Raw genomic sequence first — 23,895 nt, forward strand, 5'->3', positions numbered from 1 at the left:
TTGCTTCCTTCCGGTGTCCAGCTACCTCTCACACAGGGGGTGGCTTGCATCGGCGTTCTGTTCCTCCTGAACCAGTCATTGCCTGTGACGCTGCTACCTGACACGCAACATCTGGACTCCCTCCAGAGAGGCTTGCGTTCTGAGGAGAAGTTGGATCCAGTAAATCCCAGCGGGCGGCCAAGTATCAGCAGAAGGTGTACGTCACTGCCTTCCTCCTGGTCCCCGAGGACTGCGTGCCTGAGCTCCTCTCTGTTCTTGAAGAGGCTCCTCAGTCAGATGCCTCTGCCTTAGAGGGGTGGGGTCTCGCTGGGTCCCCTCTCTACATCTTATTTAACTCCCAGTGAAGGTGTTGCCAGGCCTCTAGTGCAAAGGCTATCAGAAGTCTTCGTCTTACAATCAGGATCCAAAAACTACTACGTGTTCTCAAGTATGTAACTTCATACCTATTTCCACAATATACTGTGAAAGAATTAACCATTGGAACGTCTACTTCACAGGCACTCGGTAAATGTTCACTGATTAATGTAATTAAACGCACCTAAAAGTACTGTACAAATTGGAAAAAGGAGCGCGAGTAGGTGCTTGTACATTCTGGTTTGCCCAAGAAAGTCTTGGTGTAGACCTGCTATCCTGCTATAATTATTATATAACTTCTCCTTTCACTCTTAAAAGTATCCTGACTTGGATAATAACATGTAGGATCATCATTTATCTCAGTATGAGTTGGTAGATAATCAAGCAGGTGGCTGGAGTAATTTTGAAATCTTGAAATAATCCCAAAACCAGACCCAGGATTTTCTGCCAAATAAATGAAAGTCAGGGCCAGTGAATGGCGAAGAGTAGGATCTCTGATCATACTGACGTATATAGAATTGTGACTGCATCAGGTATCACCTTTGTATCTTTGGACAAATTATGTAACCACCCTGAGATTTAGTTTCCTAAGGCTGAAACTGAACTTTATGAGTGCCTATGTCCTAGTTAGGAGCTCATTAAATAGCAACTATTTTCAATGCTAAGGTAAATTTTGAGAATTAGTCATAGTTAAGCAGGCGACTATAAATTTGACTAGATATCCCACATTCTACATTATCAGCAAATTCTTAAGTCTTTGGGAAGTTCCCTGGGAAAATTCTCAAGTCTCTCACTGTATGTATATGTTATATTGGAGGAAGAGAGAAAAAAAGGAGAGAAAAAGGGAGAAAGGGAGGGAGAGGGAGATGAAGAATAAGAGGGCTGGGTGGAGTGAAGAAGAAAAAATGTCTCTGAGATCATTGCCAGCAGGGAATCAAATCCCAGGGTCCATGGTCTGGGCTTTTGCAGTTTCCCAGGGAGTGTTAAAGTCCAGGAGGTTAACAAATATTTCAGGCCAGCAACTGGGTCTTGTCTAATGCCCACATCACTCTTCTGTTTTGTTGAGTTCCTGGAGTTTGATGCCAGATTTATCTGCTTACTACATCCTGCTATAGTAATAGCAAGCATTGTTGAGTACCTACTGTGTGCAGGGCACTGTCCTAAATGTATCACATGTATTCACTCCTTTAATCCTCAACGTTCCATTTTATAGAGGAGAGTGCCAAGCGCTAAGATGGCGGAGTAGAAGGACACATAGCTCCTGCCCTCCCATGAATACACCCAAAATTACATCTACAGACCCATCAATTTACACAGAACACCTACTGAACTTTGGCAGAATATCTCTTACCTGGAAATGGAGGAGGAACTGAGGTACACTGCAAAAGTGCCCAAGGCCACCCAGGTAGTAAATTGTTGAGGTTGGAATCCAATTTAAGCCTCTTGGCTAAGAAGCCCCAGCTCCTGGCTGGCACTCTGCAATGTACTCATAGAACGGAAACTCCAAGAGTCAGGGGGATGGATATTTTATTTTTTGTTCTATTCCTAGTGCCAAGAATAGCATCTGGAAGACCGTTGAATAAGTGAAGACATTTACACTGGTCTCCTTTGAAGGAAAATCTTGTTTGCCATTGGAATTCTGATGCATTCAGTGACCAGAGTCGGGCAGACAGAAAATTCCAACAGCAAATGTGCAGTTTGTCTGAGTTTTGACACAGTCTCCAGGAAAGAAAAGCACATGGCTGTAATGAACACATGGTGATGATAACCACTATGTCTCAGTCTCTGATGTTTTCTACTCCCCGTATCCCCAGCAGAGATTAAGAAGAGCATGAGGAGGGAGAACCGGAGCAGCGTGTCCGAGTTCCTCCTCCTGGGGCTCCCCATCCGGCCACAGCAGCGGGGCGTGGTCTTCGCCCTGTTCCTGGGCGTGTACCTGACCACGGTGCTGGGGAACCTGCTCATCATCCTGCTCATCAGGCTGGACTCTCGCCTCCACACCCCCATGTACTTCCTCCTCAGCCACTTGGCCTTCTCTGACATCTCCCTCTCATCTATCACTGTCCCAAAGATGCTGGTGAACATGCTGACTCAGCAAAAATCCATCCCCTATGTGGGGTGCATTTCCCAGATATATTTTTTCATACTTTTTGCTTGTCTTGACAATTTCCTTCTTGCAGTGATGGCCTATGACAGGTATGTGGCCGTCTGTCAGCCACTTCACTACACCACCGTCATGAGGGAGGGACTGTGTATCTTACTTGTGGCTGGATCTTGGTTCTTCTCGTGTGTCCATGCCCTGTTGCACACCCTCCTGCTGTCCTGCCTGTCTTTTTGTGCTGACAATACCATCCCCCACTTCTTCTGCGATCTCACTGTCCTCTTGAAGTTGACCTGCTCAGACACCTCCCTCAACGAGCTGGTTCTCTTCATCGAGGGTGGAATGATTGCCTTTCTTCCAATGAGTGCTATTTTGGGCTCTTATATCTGCATTGGGGCCACTATCCTGAGGGTCCCCTCCATCAAGAGAATCTGCAAAGCCTTGTCCACCTGTGGCTCCCACCTCTTTGTGGTGTTTTTGTACTATGGGACTCTTGCAATGAGTTACTTCTTTCCTTCATCAAATAATTCCAAGGTCAAAGACATAATTGCTTCAGTTATGTACACCGTGGTGACACCCATGTTAAACCCCTTTACCTATAGCCTGAGGAACAGAGACATGAAACTGGCTCTGGGGATAATTTACAGGAATAGGATTACTTTTGCCAAATAACAGTTGCCAGTTACGCTTTTAATTTTCCTAGTGATGCTTCTAGAGACATCGTCTTGAAAAATTGTGTGATTGTGGCAGACTGCAAGAATGGCCACAATATTTGCAGCTCTTCCTTGTATGTTCCTGTCATATAGGCAGAACCACAGTGAAAATCATACCCCAGGTACAGCCACTATGGAAAACAGCCTGGAAATTCCTTACAAAACTAACAACAGAGTTACCATATGATCCAGCAATCCCAGTGCAGGTATATATCCAGAAAAGATGAAACCTCTAATTTGAAAAGATACATGCACCCCAATGTTCATAGCAGCACTATTTACAATAGCCAGGACAGGGAAGCAACCTAAATGTCCATTGACAAATGACTGGGTAAATAAGTTGTGAGATATATATTTTTATAGATCGATAGATAGATAGGTAATGGAATACTACTTAGCCATAAAAAGAATGAAACAATACCATTTGCCCCAACAGGGATGGACCTAGAGATTATCATACTAAGTGAAGTCAGACAGAGAAAGAAAATATCATATGGTATCACTTATATATGGAATCTAAAAAATGATACACATGAACTTATTTACAAAAAAGAAACAGACTCACAGACATAGAAAAAAACTCTTTACCAGAGCAGAAAGTGGGGAGGGAGAAATTAGGAGTTTGGGATTAGCAGATACACACTACTATATATAAAATAGGTTAAAAAAACAGATCTTACTATATAGCACAGAGAACTATATTCGATCTCTTAACTATATGTTATAATGGAAAAGAAACTGAAAAAGAATATATATACATACATATAAACGGAATCACTTTGCTGTACACTAGAAACTAACACAACATTGTAAATCAACTCTACTTCAATGAAAAAAATATTGGGGGCATTTTTAAGGCCAGTTGTTTGTTTTCTTAATGTTGAGTTTTAAGAGTTAAAAAAAATTTTTTTAAATTGAAGTACAGTCAGTTACATTGTGTCAGTTTCTCATGTACAGCACAATGTCCCAGTCATGTATATACATCAATATTCATTTTCATATTCTTTTTTATTAAATGTTATTACAAGATATTGAATATAGTTCCCTGTGCTATACAGAAGAAGCTTTTTTTCAATCTTTAAGAGTTCTTTGTATATTTTGGACAACTGTCCTTTATCAGATGTGTCTTTTGCAAATATTTTCTCCAAGTCTGTGGCTTGCCTTCTTACTCTCTTGACATTGTTATTCACAGGGCAGAAAATTTTAATTTTAATAAAGTCTGTCTTATCAACAATTTCTTTCATGATGGTGCCTTTGGTGTTGTATCTAAGTCATGGCCATAGTCAAGGTCATCTAGATTTTTCTCTCATTTATATTTTAGAAATTTAAAGGTTTTTTGCTTTACATTTAGGTCTATGATGTATCCCTATGGACCTTTCCTGTTATGGGTACTTCCCATCCCTGCAACTTTACTGTGGGATTAGGAGCCTTGGTCGTTGGTTGTGGAGGGGTGCTTGCACAGAGAACATAGGAGTGGTTCCCTGATCTCAAAGTGTGATGGCTGCCTGGCAATTTTAGGTTCTTCATTCTGGAAGGCATGAGACAAAGAAAGGAGTTACTCTGAGTTCAGGAGTAATCGACCCTAATTATCTTGAAGAACTACAGGCGATTTCCCTACCAGTAATAACATTAAACAGGCAATTGTAGCTCTGTCACATGATGCGTAAACAGAGCAGGATAAGCAAGAGTTCTGACGAATGAAGATCTGGGTCTCCATCAGGGAAGCAATCTTGACTGGTGGTAGTGTTGGAGGAGGATAAAGGAAGTCAATATGGATGGTAAAAGAAGGTAATGATAAATTTCAGTTATAGCCTTGGGATCAGCTGTAGTGGCAAAGACTGTAGTTTGTTCCACTAATGCACCCTTTTAAATTCTGTTTATAGAGTGTATGACTGGCTCCCATCCTCCAGGCTCAGCGTGGGGGCACGGGTAGAGGTGGGTAGTACATGGTGTGGAATGTAGCTGATGCCCGCCCTGGAGCTCCTTGTCCCGCTTGGGTTATTGGAAGCGGCATTAGACAGTTTTCAGCAAGCTCACAGCGTCTTAGTGAAGTGCTTGCGTTTTTGCTCTGTCTGAGGGCTTTCTCTGGCACTGAGGGAGTCTGCAATCATCCAGCCAATGAAGATGTCAGTTCACATATGTTGGACAAAGTGGGGATAAAAGTGGATAGCTTAGCTGACTGAAATGTGAATCACATAATTTTATCGTTACTCTGTGGGGACAATTTAGTTCTTTCTTAGGGAGGGAGTAAGTTCTTACCAAGATCAAGAGAATTCATTAATCAATAAATTCAATCGTTCACTCCATATCAGTTCCATAACAATGTCAATGATTCTAGATGTAATTCTAGATGTAATATATATGTATATGTATGTATATATAATTGTTTATTTTTGGAAGATACAAAGAGAATGTGTCAAGAGCTGTTATTTATTTGCACTCATTGTGTGCTTTAGCGTGAATCGTCTCGTTTAATCTCAGTAATAACTTCGTGATGATGATGCAGTTGTTACCTGCACCTCACAGCTGATGAAACAGGGCTGAGAGGCTACTTAGTGTGCTGAGGGCCAACAGTTAATGAGCGGCATGGCCCAGGCCCAGTGCTTCTTCTGAGCATTGAGCCCAAGGACTCCACCTCCTCCCTCTAAAAACGCTGAAGTCTCTCCCAAGGGAGAGAAGGTACCTGCAGGATGTGGAGTTAAAGCCAGATTTGCGCTCTCGTGGTAGCAAGTGTAAGCGGTGTGGGGGTTTGCAGAAGCCAGACTTTCTGTTCCTGGACTGTAATGTGCTGATGGGAGAGGCTGACCCGGTGGGCTGGCAGCATTGGAGTTGTGGATGACTGAGCCATCCTCACTCCTGGAACTGTGAGCAGGTGGAGAGGAGCCCAGGGTGGCCCTGAGTCTGGGGTACCCTCTCAGGTGACTGTAGCAGCTCAGTCCCTCAGCCTCCGCACAGGCTCCTCCCCAAGGCATTGGAGGCAATTAGTCTACTTTGATTCTTTCCTTAACCAGGAGCTTAGGGACTTTTTATGTGTCCTCTCTGAGGCTTATAACATGGTATCCTGCCTGTGGCTCAGGCGCTCAAGGACAGTCACAGAAAGCTCAGGAGGTCACGGGCTCAGAGAGGGCTCTTCTTACTTTTTAGTTCATGGGGTTCTCAACAGAAGCTCAAGGCTCAGAAAACTGCTTGGATTAGAAGGTGCCTGAGCTCCCTGAGTGGCACAGGTCAGCGTGAGCTGGGAATTCTAGGTGGGCAAGACGTGTCTCTGCATCTAGAGGTCTGCGTATGCACTCCACGTGGGTCTGTGTGGCGTTTCTTTGCTCCTATAATGTGGATATATGTATGTTTTCTTCATGGGTTTTGTCTCTCTCTCTCTGTGTGTGTGTGTGTGTGTGTGTGTGTGTGTGTGTGTGTGTGTGTGTGTATAAGTGTATTTGCTCTGTTTAATTTGCAGGTAATGTTTATGGGGTAGTTCCTGCGAGTGAATAGGGCCCAAGTGCCTCACTCACCGACCACCTCTACCTACGTTGGGTGTAGGTCAGTGGAGACTAGAACATCTCATTTTGCAATGAGGCCAGTATGGGTGTGACCATGTATGTCGTGTGTCGCCTGAGTATGAAGAGGTGTGTCTGCACAATGGTATGTTTCCTGTATGATTTGTGTGTGATGTGTGTGACCTTGTGCCTTTAGTTGTTTCGTATGTGTGTTTGCATGTGTGAGTCTCTGTTCAGAGTCTAATGTTTATGCATCTGATGTGTGATCTGTATGTGCTGCTAGTTGTTTTATGTTTGTGTTGAGATTATACAAGTGTTTGTGCGTAGTTATGTGGATTATTTTGTGTGTATCAGCTTGTGTATTATTTGTGAATTTATCTTTATGAATCTTTGGGGAACTGAGCCATAAGCCATAGTCACTGTCTTAGAGATCACAGATAGTAAGAATTCAAAAATCAGTCATTAAGTGTGCATGTGAATGTGTGTTTCAGGTACAGGTTTTAGGGGCTTCAGGTTTGCCCCTGTGAACCCAGATATTCCCTTAACTGTCTTTCTCTACAGGGGCCACATCACTGCATTGGGCAGGCAGGTTCACATACATTTCCACCAGCCATGTACTCGTGGATGTGAGCTCCAGGTCTGCACTCTGTCAGACTGGGGCCCAGTCCTCAGTCTGATCCTCAAATGTTTCCGTGATCTTAGGAAGTGACTTCAGTTCTCTGAGGTTCAGATTCCTCACTGGTACAGAAGAAATAACTATTCCTACTTCACAGTCCTATTTGGAGGATTAAATGAGGCAACACATACAAAGTATTCAGCACATAATTGGTGCTCAGTAAAAGGAACGTATTTTGTTATCTTGCTCCAAACCCCATGTTTATGTATTAGGGGCTCCTCTATCACCATTGTCTGGGATGGGACAGGCAGAAGCCTGAGACAACAGGCCCATCCAAAGGCTCCCTCTCATACTTCAAGGTCAAGATCAAACCTCTCCAGGGCTCATGGCCCAGCTGCCTCCTTCACCAGGCCCTACCTGAATCAGGGTTCCTAGTTGGCTCCAACCATCTTGTTTTCTGCTGGTTTCTCTGTGAGGACTCGCACAGTGTATGTCAGTGCACGGCCACACCTCCACATAATGGTCAAGTCTCTGTCCTCCTTGGTGGCCATGAACTGAGATAACCAGTGTCCCTGAGCAAGTTCATGGTCCCTGAGGGAGACTTGCTGTCCTGCACCTATACTTGAGTGACGGTGTCAGTCTTGATTCCCTCTTCAGGGTTATGTCATTGGTAATCCTCACCTGCAACCTAACTTCCAAAGAAATACTAAATCTGGAACCCACCACCAAAAAACTGGGTAACATTAGGTCAGTCATTTATCTCTTTACCCTCAGTTTTCACATCTATAAAATAAGGATATAATAGTCGCCTTGTGTATCAAACAATCCTTAAATGTATAATTATTGCTTTGAGAGGAGTTAAAGTATGCAAAAGTTCTTTGTAAATTGTATGATGGACAAATAAATGTGAGTGGCAAATTTTTCTTAGAGGGAGTTAAGAACATTTTTGACAAAGGTAGTGGACATAATACAGCTTCTCTGGATATTCTAACCAGCGAGGGTATAATTTCTATGCAGAGGAGTTTAAGACATGGATTTTGGTGAGGCAGACAAATGTTGTGATTCCATCTGCTACACTTAATTATATCTTTGCACATTTACATAATACACAATTTTGTTTTCTTATAGTCAAAATAAGTATAATAATCTCATTTTTAGAGCTTTAATGTGGATTTAATTTGAAAGTGCATGTTAAACACTTGGAATAATGCCTGGTACTATTATTAATGTTGGTTTGGAAGCCTGGATTGGACACTTGATAACAGGGAATTTGACACAGCCAATTACACTGAAGTTCTGTGACAAAGCTTCAGTAATTCTTTCGCAATGTAGGTAGTTTCACACCCGTTTTAAGAGGAAATGACTGATACATCTTACCTGGTACCCTTTAAAAAATATTTTTTGTGTTTTTTGTTTTATGGGGGAGGTAATTAGGTTTATTTATTATTACTATTTATTTAGTGGATATACTAGGGTTCAAACCCATGACCTCGAACATGCTAATCATGCGCTTTTCCACTGAGCTATACCCTCCCCACTGGTACCCTTTTTCCATTTTGATCTCAGCAAATTATAGAGGTTTGAACCTGGCTTGTTATACAGATGTAAACTCCTTGAACACAGAGACTTCTCATTTCTTGTTCACTACTATATACTCAGTATGGGACAGAGCTGTTTTGCAATAAATATTTGTTGAATAAAGAATAAATTTCCTTTGGTTTCTTTGGAAAAAGACTTGATTATCATGAGGATTTGATCTATTGTTGGAGCCAGAATGGGGCAGACTGATTCATACAACAACAATTGTGAGAAATAAAGAGAAAAGTAGCTAAAATTAAGAATTTTCACACTAAAAAGGCCATTACTATAATGCTATGGCATGTTCACTGACATTTCCCACTTTCCCCAATTCCCACCAGAGACAAGAAGGGCATGAGGAGGGGGAACCAGAGCAGCGTGTCCGAGTTTCTCCTCCTGGGGCTCCCCATCCGGCCACAGCAGCAGTGCGTGGTCTTCACCCTGTTCCTGGGCGTGTACCTGACCACAGTGCTGGGGAACCTGCTCATCATCCTGCTCATCAGGCTGGACTGTCGCCTCCACACCCCCATGTACTTCTTCCTCAGCCACTTGGCCTTCACTGACGTCTCTTTTTCATCTGTCACCATCCCTAAGATGCTGATGGACATGCACACTGAGTACAAATTCATCCCCTATGCAGGGTGCATTTCACAGATATATTTTTTCATACTTTTTGGTTGTTTTGATAATTTCCTTCTTGCAGTGATGGCCTATGACAGGTATGTGGCCATCTGTCAGCCACTTCACTACACCACCATCATGAGGGAGGAGCTGTGCATCTCCTTAGTAGCTGGGTCCTGGGTCTTCTGTTGTATCCATGCCCTGTTGCACACCCTCCTCTTGGTCCAACTGTCCTTCTGTGCTGACAATACCATCCCCCATTTCTTCTGTGACCTCACTGTGCTCCTCAAGTTGAGCTGCTCGGACATCTCCCTCAATGAGCTGGTCATCTTCACTGAGGGAGGAACACTGTTCATCCTGCCTTTGAGTAGTATCTTAGCCTCATACATTCGTATAGGGACTACCATCCTGAGGGTCCCCTCCACTAAGAGACTCTTTAAAGCTTTTTCCACCTGTGGCTCCCATCTCTTTGTGGTGTCTTTATACTATGGGACACTTGCTTTTGTTTACTTTTTCTCCTCATCATGGGACTCCAATAACAAAGACGTAATTGCTTCAGTCATGTATACAGTAGTTACTCCCATGCTGAACCCTTTCATCTATAGCCTCAGGAACAGAGATATAAAACAGGCCCTAGAAATAGTTGTCAATAGGGCTAACTTCTTGAAGTGACAATGAGTAAATCCTCTAATTGCAGTCATGAACGCAGTGAGCTAGATCTCCTAAAATTATTGTATGGTTGGCAAATCTGAATGTGCGTTCTGCTGTCATGTGTAATGTTGTTAATGTCAATTAGGTCCAGTGTGTTACTTGGGTTGTTAAATATTCTTTTATCTTTAATTTTTTTCTGCTTGTTCATCATCTCATAAAATACGTTAAAAAATATTATGTGAGACATGTCACACAATTATAATTGTGGATTTGTCTTTTTCTCCTTCAGATATGTCAGTTTTTGCTTAAATACTTGTTATACTATGTTATTTGAGAACACACATATTTAGCATCATGATCTGCTCCTGGTGGACTGATCCTTCTATGTAAGATGTGCTGAAGCTGGCTTGCATTGGCTTCAAGCTGATTATGAACATCTCTTTCCAACTCCACATTCAATGACAACATATTGGTAGACTGAAATCAGCCAGAGAGGGGATAATTACACTATGGAAATTGGTCAATGCTACAAAGCAAAGCCCGCCAACAACAGCCACTTATTTATTTAACAGCACACCACTGCACTTCTAATTAGGAGACATTTCTCTTTAGCAATGGCTCCTATGGGTAACCATTCCTTTAGTTTATTAGTTGTTAGATTCTACTTCTTGTGTTTCTTTTATATATATTTCTTAGCTGCATCCTCTGAGAACATTCAGAAGCCTTGTAAGCAATGGACATACCTAACACTAAATTTGCTCTTTGAATATCATTCTCCTCTAAAAGGAACCGAAGTTACTTAGAAAAATGGCTGATTATAGGGCTGGGGCAAGGACATGACAAGACCAGGGCAATTTTGCTGAGCTTGAAAATAAAAAGTGCTCAATGGGTCATGAGGACACAGGAGCCAGCTCAGAGAATCTCCTGCTGAAGCTCAAATAATTTAAGCTTCAAAATGAGTAACATTGGTAATGGATGACAACTCAGAGCATAAATAAGAATTCATGAGTCCATAATGATAGAAATAAATCAATAAAACATGAATGGAGAATAAAGAGAAGTTCCTTCTTATAGGAGAATACAACTAATAAACATAGAGGAAATTACCAAATTAGAAAATCACCATTTGGCCACATTTGTAATAGTTTTTTTCATATAAGAATCACCAATCGATGCTAGATATAGTGGGTGAAATTGGAATAAGAAAAACACGGTTATACAGTCTCAAAATACCTACCCAAATGATACTCATTTAATTACAAATGTTGAAATAGTGACTTGCTGTAGAGAACCCGGCAGATACCACCCTAACCAATTGATCAAGGATAAAATCACTAGTAATTGGAAAAACTGATACCATGAGTCTTCTGAGGATACCCACTGAGGTGCACCTGCCGAAAATCTAAGGCTGCAGTATACATGCATGTGCACATACATATTTAAATAAATATGGTAAAGTATTAACCATTGGGCAATCTGGGTGCAGTGGATACAGGAATTCCTTGTATCATTTTTACAGCTTTTCCAAATGTGTGAAATCATTTCAAAATAAAGAGTTAAAAATCCTTTGTCTCAGATGGAACAATGTCCAAGAAGAGAGAAGTCCAGGGCACCACTGGCCTCAATGGCACTGCCTTTTGGGACTCCAGTCCCTCTGGCTCCTGGACATACAGCTTCTCAAAGGACAGTAAGAAATCAGCCAGAAACTGGGGGACTGTTTCAGTTCTCTCAGTAATTAAAACATTATCTTTTGACTCATTTATCTGGATCTGATTAAGGAAGGTGAAAGTCAGGAGAAGCACCAAGGCCACAGATATTTCTCCTATTTGTCTGGATACCAAGTGTCCTGAAAAGAAGCCACAGTTTGGAAGAGGTGTCTGAGGTCACCAATGAGAAGCACAGGACAGATGGAGCTGGAAATCTGCACTTGGTGGTGATCTGCCTGTGTGCTTGTGGGTCTGTGTATGAGGGCCTCTGTGCTCATAAGTGTGTGTCTGTGTATTGCATATGCTTACGTATGTGTTGTTTGTAGATGTGTGTGTGTGTGTGTGTGTACTATGTATCTGACTCACAGCCTGATTCTTTTCCTGAATTAGACCCAATCCAGGCTCTGTTTTAGCAAGTTATTAGCTTCCTAACATGCACTTAGGGACTTCTGAGTCATGCCCATGATCCTAAATATTTGCCTCCTGTTGTTATGACGGGGGCATTTCCCCCGCTGCGTGGGTACCATGGCTCAGAGGATGAGGGCTTAGCACCGGGGCTGCTGCAGAAAATGCCCGACCTCACCCAGGACCAAGGTCAGAGAGGGCTCAGCCTTCACTCAGCAGCGTGCGCTAGTGTGCGTGCGAGCTGCTGTTTGTGGGTGACACACTCGTGTGTGAGAGCAACTGCGTGCTGTTTGCTTTTGTTTTGTGTGCATGTTACCACGTGCACAGGTTGTTGCTGGTGGTTTAAAGTCTGTGCCTATGACTAAACAGGCTTAAGTGCCCCATGCTGACTGCCTTCACCCGGAAGGGTTTGGGTCAGAAGGGGTTGAAGCATGTCTCTCAGCAAAGGGAGTGTGTGTGCTGCTTGTTGTAGTGAGTGTGTGGCTGGGTGTGCACGTGTGTTTGCGGGCATCTGATTTGCATTCATGACCTTAATACTTCCTTAAGTGCCCTCCTTCTGGGGCACCACTGACTGAAAGAACCCAGCTCCGAACTACTCCCTGTTTCCTTAAAAGGATCTGCTATCATTTTCATATCCCTGAGTGTAACTGAGTCACTCAGAATTTTGTAAGCCATTAACTTTCATTAAATGCCCCACGCAAAGAAACCCCTGGTGTCATGCTATGTGAAGTTACAGAGCAGAATCACCATCAGATAGCAGTGAGATCTTGAGAAATCTACATAACTCCTTGGCCTCAGTTTCCAACATCTATAAAATGGAAAGAATTAGACTTCTTGTGAAAGTTACAGGCCTTCAGTAAATATTTATTCTTCAAATAGAAGTTGCTGTATTTGAGTTTTTTGCCAGTTGGAAAGTATATGAATATGAATAATTGAAATTACCATGGACAGGGGACTAAGAGAATTTTGAACAACTGTGGCTTCCCTGCAGCTCTAAAATATTGTAGGATGCTTGGCTCCTCTAACCAATGGAAGGGTAAGTTTCCGTGTGTAGTGGTTAAGAATCCGGGCTCTACCCAGAAATGAACCCACAAACTTTTGGTCAACTCATCTTCGACAAAGGAGGCAAGAATATACATTGGAATAAAGACAGTCTCTTCAGCAAATGGTGCTGGGAAAACTGGACAGCAGCATGTAAAACAATGAAGCTAGAACACTCCCTTACACCATACACAAAAATCAACTCAAAATGGATCAAAGACTTAAACATAAGACAAGATACAATAAACCTCCTAGAGGAAAACATAGGCAAAACATTATCTGACATACATCTCAAAAATTTTCTCCTAGAAGAAATAAAAGCAAGAATAAACAAATGGGACCTAATGAAACTTACAAGCTTCTGCACAGCAAAGGAAACCAGAAATAAAACAAGAAGAAAACCTACGGAATGGGATAAAATTTTTGCAAGTGAAACCGACAAAGGCTTGATCTCCAGAATATATAAGCAGCTCATACGACTCAATAAGAAAAAAATAAACAACCCAATCCAAAAATGGGAAGAAGACCTAAACAAGCAATTCTCCAAGGAAGACATACAAATGATCAAAAAGCACATGAAAAAATGCTCAATATCACTAATTATCAGAGAAATGCAAATCAAAACTACAATGAGGTATCACCTTACACCAGTCAGAATGGCCGTCATTCAAAAATCCACAAATGACAAATGCTGGAGAGGCTGTGGAGAAAGGGGAACCCTCCTACACTGCTGGTGGGAATGCAGTTTGGTGCAGCCACTATGGAAAACAGTGTGGAGATTCCTCAAAAGACTAGGAATAGACTTACCATATGACCCAGGAATCCCACTCCTGGGCTTGTATCCAGAAGGAAATCTACTTCAGGATGACACCTGCACCCCAACGTTCATAGCAGCACTATTTACAATAGCCAAAACATGGAAACAGCCTAAATGTCCATCAATAGGTGACTGGATAAAGAAGAAGTGGTATATTTATACAATGGAATACTACTCAGCCATAAAAACCGACAACATAATGCCATTTGCAGCAACATGGATGCTCCTGGAGAATGTCATTCTAAGTGAAGTAAGCCAGAAAGAGAAAGAAAAATACCATATGAGATCACTTATATGTGGAATCTAAAAAACAAAAACAAAAACAAACAAACAAACAAAAACAAAGCATAAATAAAGGACAGAAATAGACTCACAGACAGAGAATACAGACTTGTGGTTACCAGGGGGGTGGAGGGTGGGAAGGGATAGACTGGGATTTCAAAATTGTAGAATAGACTCCACTGTATAGCACAGGGAAATATACACAAAATGTTATGATAACTCACAGAGAAAAAAATGTGACAATGAGTGTGTATATGTCCATGAATAACTGAAAAATTGTGCTGAACACTGGAATTTGACACAACATTGTAAAATGATTATAAATCAATAAAAAATGTTAAAAAAAAAAACCCGGGCTCTGATCACACACATACTAGATTGGAACACATGAAGTAGCTACTATTTAATTTTTAATTTACAAAAATGGTAATATACATATATATATCAAGTTATATATGTATATTACATATTATATATCACGTATGCCATAGATACATACACACACGTGTGTATGTGTGTGTGCCATCTCTGTTTTCTACTTATGGAATTTTGTGTCTGTGGAATTTGCATCATTTATGTTTCTGTTCTTTAAAAGTTAAAATGGGTGAAGAACAAATTCTTAATGAAGCTGTTCAATTTTTTTTTTTTTAATCTGGGAATGTAAGGCTGATGTGTGGTATTAATTAGGAAACATAAGTAAAGCTCTTAGCCTAGTACTCAAATGTTCACCAAAATGTTCATCATTATTCTGAAAGCTACTTTGTGCTCTATTCTGGTTTGGGAGCTATTCTGGCGTTAAGCAATTCTATTTTTTAGTTGAAATATAGTTCACTTACAATATTATGTTAGTTTCAGGTATATTACATGGTCATTTGACATTTGCATACACTATGAAATGATCACCACCGTGAGTAACTGTCTGGCCCCCCAATTATTACAATATTATTGACCATATTCCTTATGCTGTATATGACATCCCCAAGGTTTGTTTATTTTATAACTGGAGGTTTGTACCTCTTCATCCAATTCACCTATTTTACCCCCTCCAGCCATTGCCCTCCCCTCTGGCAACCACCGGTTTCTTCTCTGTATCTGTGAGTGTTTTCATTTTGTTTTGTTTGTTTGTTTTTTAGATTCCACATATAAGTGAGATAATATGGTATTTGTCTTTGTCTGACTTACTTCACGCAGCATAAAACCCTCTAATCTATCCGTGTGGTGGGAACATGGCTGTGAACTGCTCCAAGGTGCACTTGAGTAACTCCCAGATGACCACACTGTTGCCAATGAAGGTGGCAAACATTTTTATCCCACAGGGTGAGATGTCACAGACAGTTGTTTTCACTTTTGGGAATACTTTCATTATTTTACATGTGGATATTCAGTTTCCCAGCACCATTTATTGAAGAGACCATCTTTTCCCCATTGTGCAGTTTGGCACACTTACCAAAGATTAGTTGATGGGCTGTGTGTGGGTTTATTTCAGGATTCTGTTCCATTTTCTACAGGTCTGTTTTCATGCCAATAACATAGTGTGTTGATTACTAAAAGTTTGTAGTATATTTTGAAATCAAGAAGTGCGGTGCCTCCAGCTCTGTTCATTTTTCCAAGGTTGCTTTGGCTTTTGTGGGTCTTTTGTGGTTCTATATGAATGGAATAAATGGTGGCAGTGGAATGTGTGTTCCAATACAACTAAGGGTCAGTGGTGTGGGACTCTACAAGGGCTGGTACTGCTCTGCCTAGACCTTCCTGCAATGTATGGAGAGGCAGATTCCATTGCTGGGTTCTTCAAAGGTCAAGGGTGTTCATGGTTTCTTCTCCTCCTCATGACCACTCAGAGGGGAAGCCAACATGTCACTGACATTAGGGACATCTTCTCCTGAGACTCCTGTGGTTCATCCCCTTTGGCCCCTGCACAAGATCCATCTCAAGAGGAAGGCAAGAAATTGGGCAATTAGCTCTGTTGGCTTCTTCTCTAATCAGGAGCTCCAGTTGTGTTCCCTGGGGTCTCAGTGCTGTTGGTAAATGTGGATCCCCCTGCTCATTGCTCTAGTTCTTGTAAACAGGCATGAAAGGTGGTAAAGGTCGTTAGGCCATCAGGCATAAGAGATGATTATTCAGGTGGCAGCCTGGGCCAGCAAGAATCCTCAGAGATCTCAGCAAGGTGGGGAACCATCATCTGGTCTAGATGTGTGCATTTGTGTGAGGACTAGGCGAAAGAGAGAGAGAAAATGTGTGTTTCTGTTGCTTGTATAACCATGTGTTTTCAGTGACTGATTCACGCACTGACCCATAGGGTGCTACTACTAGCCACAAGTGGCCATAAAATTTAAATTAATTAAAATTACCTAAAATTAAAATTTTGGTTCCTCAGTTGCACTAACTATATTTCAAGCCTTTAGGAGTCACACGAGGCTAGTGCTACTGTACTGGACAACGCAGATATAGAATATTTCCATCACTGTAGAAAGTCCTAGTGCTGGTAATAGACCATGGGCTTGGCTGGAAATCTACAATGCATGTGTGTGCTTGTGTTGGTGTGTGTATGTTACTTTTTTTTTCTGTAATTTGTGTGTGGTGTTTGACTTCATGTGATTCTTAGTGTGTGTGGTGGAGTTTCTGTGTCTGGTTTGTGCGTTGTCTGGGTGTCTGGCTGTGGTGTTTGCATGTTTTGTTTTAAACAGCTTTCAAGGTGTAATTGATACACCAAAAACTGTACATACTTAATGTATACAATTTGAGGAGTCTGGACATGTGCACATACATGTGAAGCTACCACCACAATCAAAGAAATTGACACATCTATCTCCTCTAAGAATGTCATGCCCCTTTTTTTGGTGGGAAACTTCACATGAGATCTACTATTCTAATGAATTTTCAAGTGCACAATATAGTATTTCTGACTATAGGCAATCTACTGTTACAGCAAGTCTCTAGAACTGTCATCCTGCATAAATGAAACTTTATATCAATTGAATAACAGTGCTACATTTCTCTCCCCCTAGCTCTCAGTAAGCGCCATTTATTCTCTGCTTCTGAGTTTCTTAAAGTGAAATCATGCAACATTTGTATTTCTAGCACTGGTTTATTTCATTTAGCATAATGTCCTCCAGGTTCATCCATGTTGTCACAAATGGCAGGATTTCCTTCTTTTTTCAAAAGCAAAATAATATTCCATTGTATGTCTATGCCATATTTCCTTTATCCATTCATCTGATGGACATTTGGGTTGTTTCCATAACAACTATTGTGAATAGTGCTGCAATGCACAAGGGAGTGTAGATGTATCTTTGAGATCCTGATTTCAATTCTTCCTGGTTTATACCCAGACATGGGACTGCCGGATCATGTGGTAGTTCTGTTTTTAATGTTTTGGGGGAAACTCCATACTGTTTTCCATAGCGGCTGCACTATTTTATATCCCCACCAACAGTGTAGAAGGGTTCCTGTTTGTATGTGTTTTAAGTTGTGTGACAAAACATTTCATTTCAAAGTTGTAAGTAAACTGGTGTGAATCCATACAAACCTCTACACTTTTGACTAAGATGAGTATAGGTCAGAGAGAGCCAAAAAGAAGCACCTTGGTTTTTTTTTTTAAATTATTGATGTGTAGTTGATTTACAATGTTAGTTTCCAGCATTCAGCAAAGTGATTCAGTTATACATATACATACATATATATATATATATATTTTTTTTTCTTTTCAGGTTCTTTTCCATTACATGTTATTACTTGTTTAACTATATACAAGAAATTGAATATAGTTCCCTCGACACCTTGGGTTTTGTTTATGTCACTGAGCATCATTCTGTGGGTCTGTTTTGTGTATAACACACTCACAATCTAATTCTCCTTGAATGGGTGTAGAGCAGAGAGGGCTAAGTGAGTGACTTAATGTGTATGGTTTTGACCTAATTAAACAGCCTCACAGCCTGACTCTCCTCTGGCCTCAGATCTAGACAGAAACGGGCAGCTCTGAACCAAGTTCTCTTTATGCTAAGTTGGTAGCAATTTGTCCAGGTGGTTTGAAGGCTACTGAACTTCTCCAGGGCTACAAATTTTCTACATTGACGTTTAATGATTTCCACATTTCCACTCTGGGGAACATGCTGGAGTCAATTTTGGAGCCTCGTCTAGTTAATCGGATGACTGTGAATTCTGAGTCCATGGTCCTACAGCATCTGTAATATCTCAGCTCTCCAGCCCCATCATTGGGCAAGTCCTCATGTCACTCACTTTATATGTGTGCTCAGAACTCAGCCATTTAAAAACACTGGAGATGGAAGAGGAGAGAGAGAGAGACAATGGCAGATACGAGGGAAGACATTTATTGGCAAATTTACTAAAACTTCAGTGAGTTACGTGCTGTGGATGTGCTAATCTTCAGGGGCCATGGTCTGAGCGTTTACTATTTCCTGAATGTGAGAGTGACACCACGGAGGTAAACACACATTTTCAGGAAGCTGCCTAATCCTGTTTGGTGGCCTCCTCATATCTTTATTATCTTTACTGATCTTGGTCACTCCTGCTCCCAAATAATGACGATTTATTTTGAGGGGGTCACTTTCCTTCTGACTGTTGTGTTTATTGATTTATTAACTTTGGTTGATATAATTTCCAAATTAAAATTGTTTATTGTGCTAAAATATATGTAACATAAAATCCACCATTTCAATGATTTTTTAAGAGTACAGTTTTGTGGCATTAAGTGCATTCACATTACTGTCCAACTGTCGCCACCATTCGGAACTTTTTTTGTCTTCCCAAACTGAAACTCGCTACCCATTGAACAATGACTCACTGTTTTCCTCCCCCACCCCCAGCCCCTGGCAACCACCATTCTACCTTTTATCTCTATGAACTTGACTATTTTAGGAATCTCATATAAGTGGAATCATACACTTTTGTGACTGGCTTAATTCACTTTGCATAATGTTTTCAAGGTTCATCCTCGTCACAGCTTGTGTCAGGATTTCCTTCCTTTTTAAGGCTGAATAATATTCCATGGTATGCATAGACCGCATGTTGTTTATCCAGTCATTTGTTAATGGACATAAGTTGTTTCTATCTTTCTGCTGTTGTGAATACTGCTGCCTTTAAACATGAGTGCACAAATATCTGTTTGGTCCCTACTTTTAATACTTTTGGATCCAGAATTTCTGGATATGGATATATGGTAATTTTATATTAAAGTTTTTGAGCAATTGCCATAATGTCTTTCCTCCCTTCCTTCCTTCTCTTGTAACAGTCATTCTGATGGTGAGAAGTGAGCTTATGTGTTGATCACTTATTTTGTATGCAGTACTTTTATTTAATTGTCCCAATAATGCTATAAGTTGGGTGGGTGTTTGTGTATGTGTGTGTGTGTGAGAGAGAGAGAGAGAGAGAGAGAGAGAAAGAGAAAGAGAAAGAGAGAAACTGGGATCAACAAGAATCAAACACAGCACAGAAGCAGTCTGGCTGCAAAGCTGTGCTGTTAGTCAGTACTCTGAGGTCCCTCACTAGATGTGGGTTCCCCAAAGGAAGGGACTTGTGTCTTAATAGTCACTCTCTCCCTTATGCCCATAATAGTGTCTCCATAAGTGTTAAAATAAAGAATGCATTGTTCCTGATTTCCGTGGAAGAGTCTGATTGATATCATATACTTTCTGCAAGTGACAGTGTCAGTGTTCGGACAGATCACACTGCACACTGTTCTCACCAGTCTGGGCGAGGCACCAGTGTGTGAGTGCAATGTGATATTTGTCTGTTCACTGACACAGCCACTTGGAGAAAGTATGTGACCTTATGGTAATTGCTATGCTCAGTACTTCTAAGTTCCTGATACTTCCCATTTCTCTTCACCTCTAGCAAAAACAAGAAGAGCATGAGGAGGGAGAACCAGAGCAGCGTGTCCGAGTTTCTCCTCCTGGGGCTCCCCATCCGGCCAGAGCAGCGGGGCGTGGTCTTCGCCCTGTTCCTGGGCGTGTACCTGACCACGGTGCTGGGGAACCTGCTCATCATCCTGCTCATCAGGCTGGACTCTCGCCTCCACACCCCCATGTACTTCTTCCTCAGCCACTTGGCCCTCACCGACATCTCCTTTTCATCTGTCATCGTCCCAAAGATGCTCATGAACATGCAGACTCAGCACCTATCCATCTCCTATCCAGGGTGTATCTCACAGATATATTTTTACCTATTTTTCGGTTGTGTTGATAGTCTCCTCCTTGCAGTGATGGCTTATGACAGGTACGTGGCCATCTGTCACGCCCTCCACTACACCACCATCATGAGGGAGGGGCTGTGTGTGCTGCTGGTGGCAGGCTCCTGGATTCTCTCCTGTGGCAGTGCCCTCCTGCACACCCTCCTGCTGGCCCAGGTGTCCTTCTGTGCTGACAACATCATTCCTCACTTTTTCTGTAGCCTCCCCATCCTAATCAAGCTGTCCTGCTCAGACACCTCTCTCAATGAGCTGGTCATATTCACCACGGGGGCTGCGGTTGTCATGTTTCCATTCAGTGGCATCCTGGTCTCTTATGGCTGCATTGTCGTCTCCACCCTGAGGGTCCCCACTGTTAAGAGGATCTTCAAAGCCTTGTCCACCTGTGGCTCCCACCTCTCTGTAGTGTGTCTATTCTATGGAACAGTTGTGGCACTGTACTTTTCCTCATCAGGCGACTCCAATGACAAAGACATGATTGCCTCGCTGATGTATACAGTGGTCACCCCCCTGCTGAACCCCTTCATCTATAGCCTAAGGAACAGAGACATGAAACTGGCTCTGGGGATTCTTTTCAGAAACAACAAGCTTTTTGCCAGGTGAGAATCATCTGATCATGTTCTTATTTCACCTACTGACCTTGTCAGAAATGCCTTCTGGAAAGGTGCCCACCCCTGCCTCTAGCAACTGCCCTTGAAATGGTCATTATGTTATTGGGCCAATCCCTTCCACTTTAGTCATATCTGTTGTCCATTTATTCTTTCATAACCCTCGATATGGCATTGCCCACAACACACAGTCAACCTGTAGTCTTCGAAGCACCCAGCTGCTTACTAGTCAGGTGTGAGACCGATCGTTCTTAATGGGTTGCCCTATTGTCTTATCTTCCTGAAGAGAGAAAGACTTGCTAAGACAACCACACATACCAACCACCTCTCCCCAAAGGAAAATGTGACTCTGGCATTTTATGCTTCCTTTTCAATGATAAAAACAGTTTTGTTTTAGGCTAAGGTCAGAGTTATGAAATAGGAAGTATTTTGGATCAAGCTGTACCTTCTCACATCCTAAGTTTCGGTTCCCCAGATGGCAGATGGTCAGAATTCTCAAATGTGTTATGGCATTTCACTTCTCTATAATGATATGAACATTTGGAATCTCAACTAGGGCCAGTTGAAGTTTTGTGGAATATTGTTTTGCTAGATTAAAAAAAACCCTCCTTAGCAATAGATAACATAGCCTTTAATTATCACTCACAATTCCTATCTGTTGAAATAAATTAGATAGAAACCAGCTCCTTATTGCCTCTTCCTTGCCTAGGGTTTTCTAAAGCTACAAATATTCAGTTAAGTTTCTCATGCTTAGTTTTAGTGAAGTCCAGAATGCTTACCTTCTCAATGCAGTATGAAGTTAATAAAGTACTTCTGATGGTTTGCTAAAACCTAAATAAACTTTAATTTCATTGCGTCTGTGACAGCAGGGGAGCACAGAGCAGTCAATCCCATTACCAAATTTCCCCATCCTAGGAAGACTATAATTTTTCCCTCTGAGCTGGATTTTTGGGTTTAGAACAGCCGAAGGCTGTCTAATTAATTTTAGTCTGGGAAAATGAGTGTTGTATTTTTCCCAAACAGAGATCTCACTTCTCATATGAAAAAGCTAAAGGCATGAATTTATAATTCACACACACAAAAATATTTACTGTGTGACTACTATGTGCTGGGCAATTTTCTACGTTCTGGGAATGCAAGTTAAAAAAAAATTACTCCCTTTGTACAGTTTACATTCCAGCCCTCCTGATCCCACTCGTCCTGCTCCTTTTTTCCATAGCAGTTTTTAAACCTTCTAACACACTATAAGCTTTACTTACTTCTTAAGTTGTCATTGTTTCTTTTCTGGAGTGTAAGCTCTACAGAAGATGGGTTTTTGTGTCTGAAATAAATAAATGATAAGTTTTGTTTGTAGGTAAAAATTGCTATGAATAAAAGAAGCATTAAAAAGGGGGAGGAAGATGGACATTTAGGCTGTTTCCATGTCTTGGCTATTGTAAATAGTGCTGCTTTAAATATTGGGGTGCAGGTGTCTTTTTGAAGTAGGGTTCTTTCTGTATATATGCCCAGGAGCGGGATTACTGGGTCATATGGTAAGTCTATTCCTACTCTTTTGAGGATACAATGGAATACTATTCAGCCATAAAAATTGACAACATAACACCATTTGCAGCAACATGGATGCTCCTGGAGAATGTCATTCTAAGTGAAGTAAGCCAGAAGGAGAGAGAAAAATACCACATGAGATCGCTTACATGTGGAATCTAAAAAAAAAGACATAAATACAAAGCAGAAACAGACTCATAGACATAGAATACAAACTTGTGGTTGCCAAGGGGGCAGGGGGTGGGAAGGGACAGACTGGGAGTTCAAAATTTGTAGATACTGACAGGCATATGTAGAATAGATAAACAAGATTATACTGTATAGCACAGGGAAATATATACAAGATCTTGTGGTAGCTCACAGCAGAAAAAAATGTGACAATGCATATATGAATGTTCATGTATAACTGAAAAATTATGCTCTACGCTGGAATTTGAAGCAACATTGTAAAATGACTATAACTCAATAAATAACGTTAAAAAATAAAATAAAGTCTTTAACTGTTAACTTGAAAAAAAAGGAGGGGGAGGAGGAAGAGTGCTGGGTGTGGGGGGTCATAATTTAAAATGATATGGTCCAGGAAGAGCTCATTGGAAAGGTAACATCCAAACAAAGACGTTAGTGAGGACCTGTAAGCCAGCCACAGGGGTATTTAGGGGAAAGCATTCCAAGCATGGAGATTAGCACCTAGAAATACTCTGAGGGGAGATGGTGCCTGACCTATTTCAGGGACATTAACTGGGTCTCTGTAGCTGGACAGGGAAGGCCAAGTAGAGGAGGGATGGTAGGCGATAAGTTTAGAGATATCAGAGGACCGGACTTCCAGGTCACTTCAGGTCATTGTAAGTGTATTAATCACAGGGAAACAGAATCAATAGGGTTGTGTGTGTGTGTGTGTGTGTGTGTGTGTGTGTGTGTGTGTGTGTGTGTGTGTGCGTGTGTGTGTTTGCAGAGAGACATTTATTGGAATTGGCTCACATAATTAAGGAGGCTAGCATGCCCCAAATCTGCAGGGTAGGCTGGCAGGCTGGAAACCTGTGGAAAAGTTGCAGTTTGAGGCTGAAGGCAGTCTGCTGACAGAATTGCCTCTTCTTTGGGGGAGGTAATGTTTTTGTTAAGGCACTCAACCAATTGAATGAATGAGGCCCACCTATATTGTGG

At 41.5% G+C, this 23,895-nt stretch overlaps 4 protein-coding genes across 4 annotated transcripts in view; 3 read left to right on the forward strand and 1 right to left on the reverse strand.

The window, feature by feature from the left end:
* The window catches only part of LOC105069973 (olfactory receptor 1L8-like), a 133,760-nt gene that overhangs the window by 15,803 nt on the left and 94,062 nt on the right, over positions 1-23,895 (reverse strand). The window lies entirely within an intron of this gene.
* LOC105069971 (olfactory receptor 1J4-like) lies at positions 719-3,183 on the forward strand. The gene is made up of 2 exons (XM_010956223.3): positions 719-726; positions 2,185-3,183. Exons 1-2 carry the CDS (start codon positions 719-721, stop codon positions 3,125-3,127), a joined length of 951 nt encoding a protein of 316 aa, XP_010954525.3. The 3' UTR covers positions 3,128-3,183.
* On the forward strand, positions 9,211-10,149 carry LOC123617183 (olfactory receptor 1J4-like). The gene has a single exon (XM_045517515.2). It carries the CDS (start codon positions 9,211-9,213, stop codon positions 10,147-10,149), a length of 939 nt encoding a protein of 312 aa, XP_045373471.2.
* LOC105069936 (olfactory receptor 1J4-like) lies at positions 20,246-21,184 on the forward strand. Its single transcript, XM_010956179.2, has one exon. The coding sequence runs from the start codon at positions 20,246-20,248 to the stop codon at positions 21,182-21,184; it is 939 nt and encodes a 312-aa protein (XP_010954481.2).

Source organism: Camelus bactrianus, chromosome 4 (genome assembly GCF_048773025.1).
Source record: "Camelus bactrianus isolate YW-2024 breed Bactrian camel chromosome 4, ASM4877302v1, whole genome shotgun sequence".
Lineage (NCBI taxonomy): Eukaryota > Metazoa > Chordata > Mammalia > Artiodactyla > Camelidae > Camelus > Camelus bactrianus.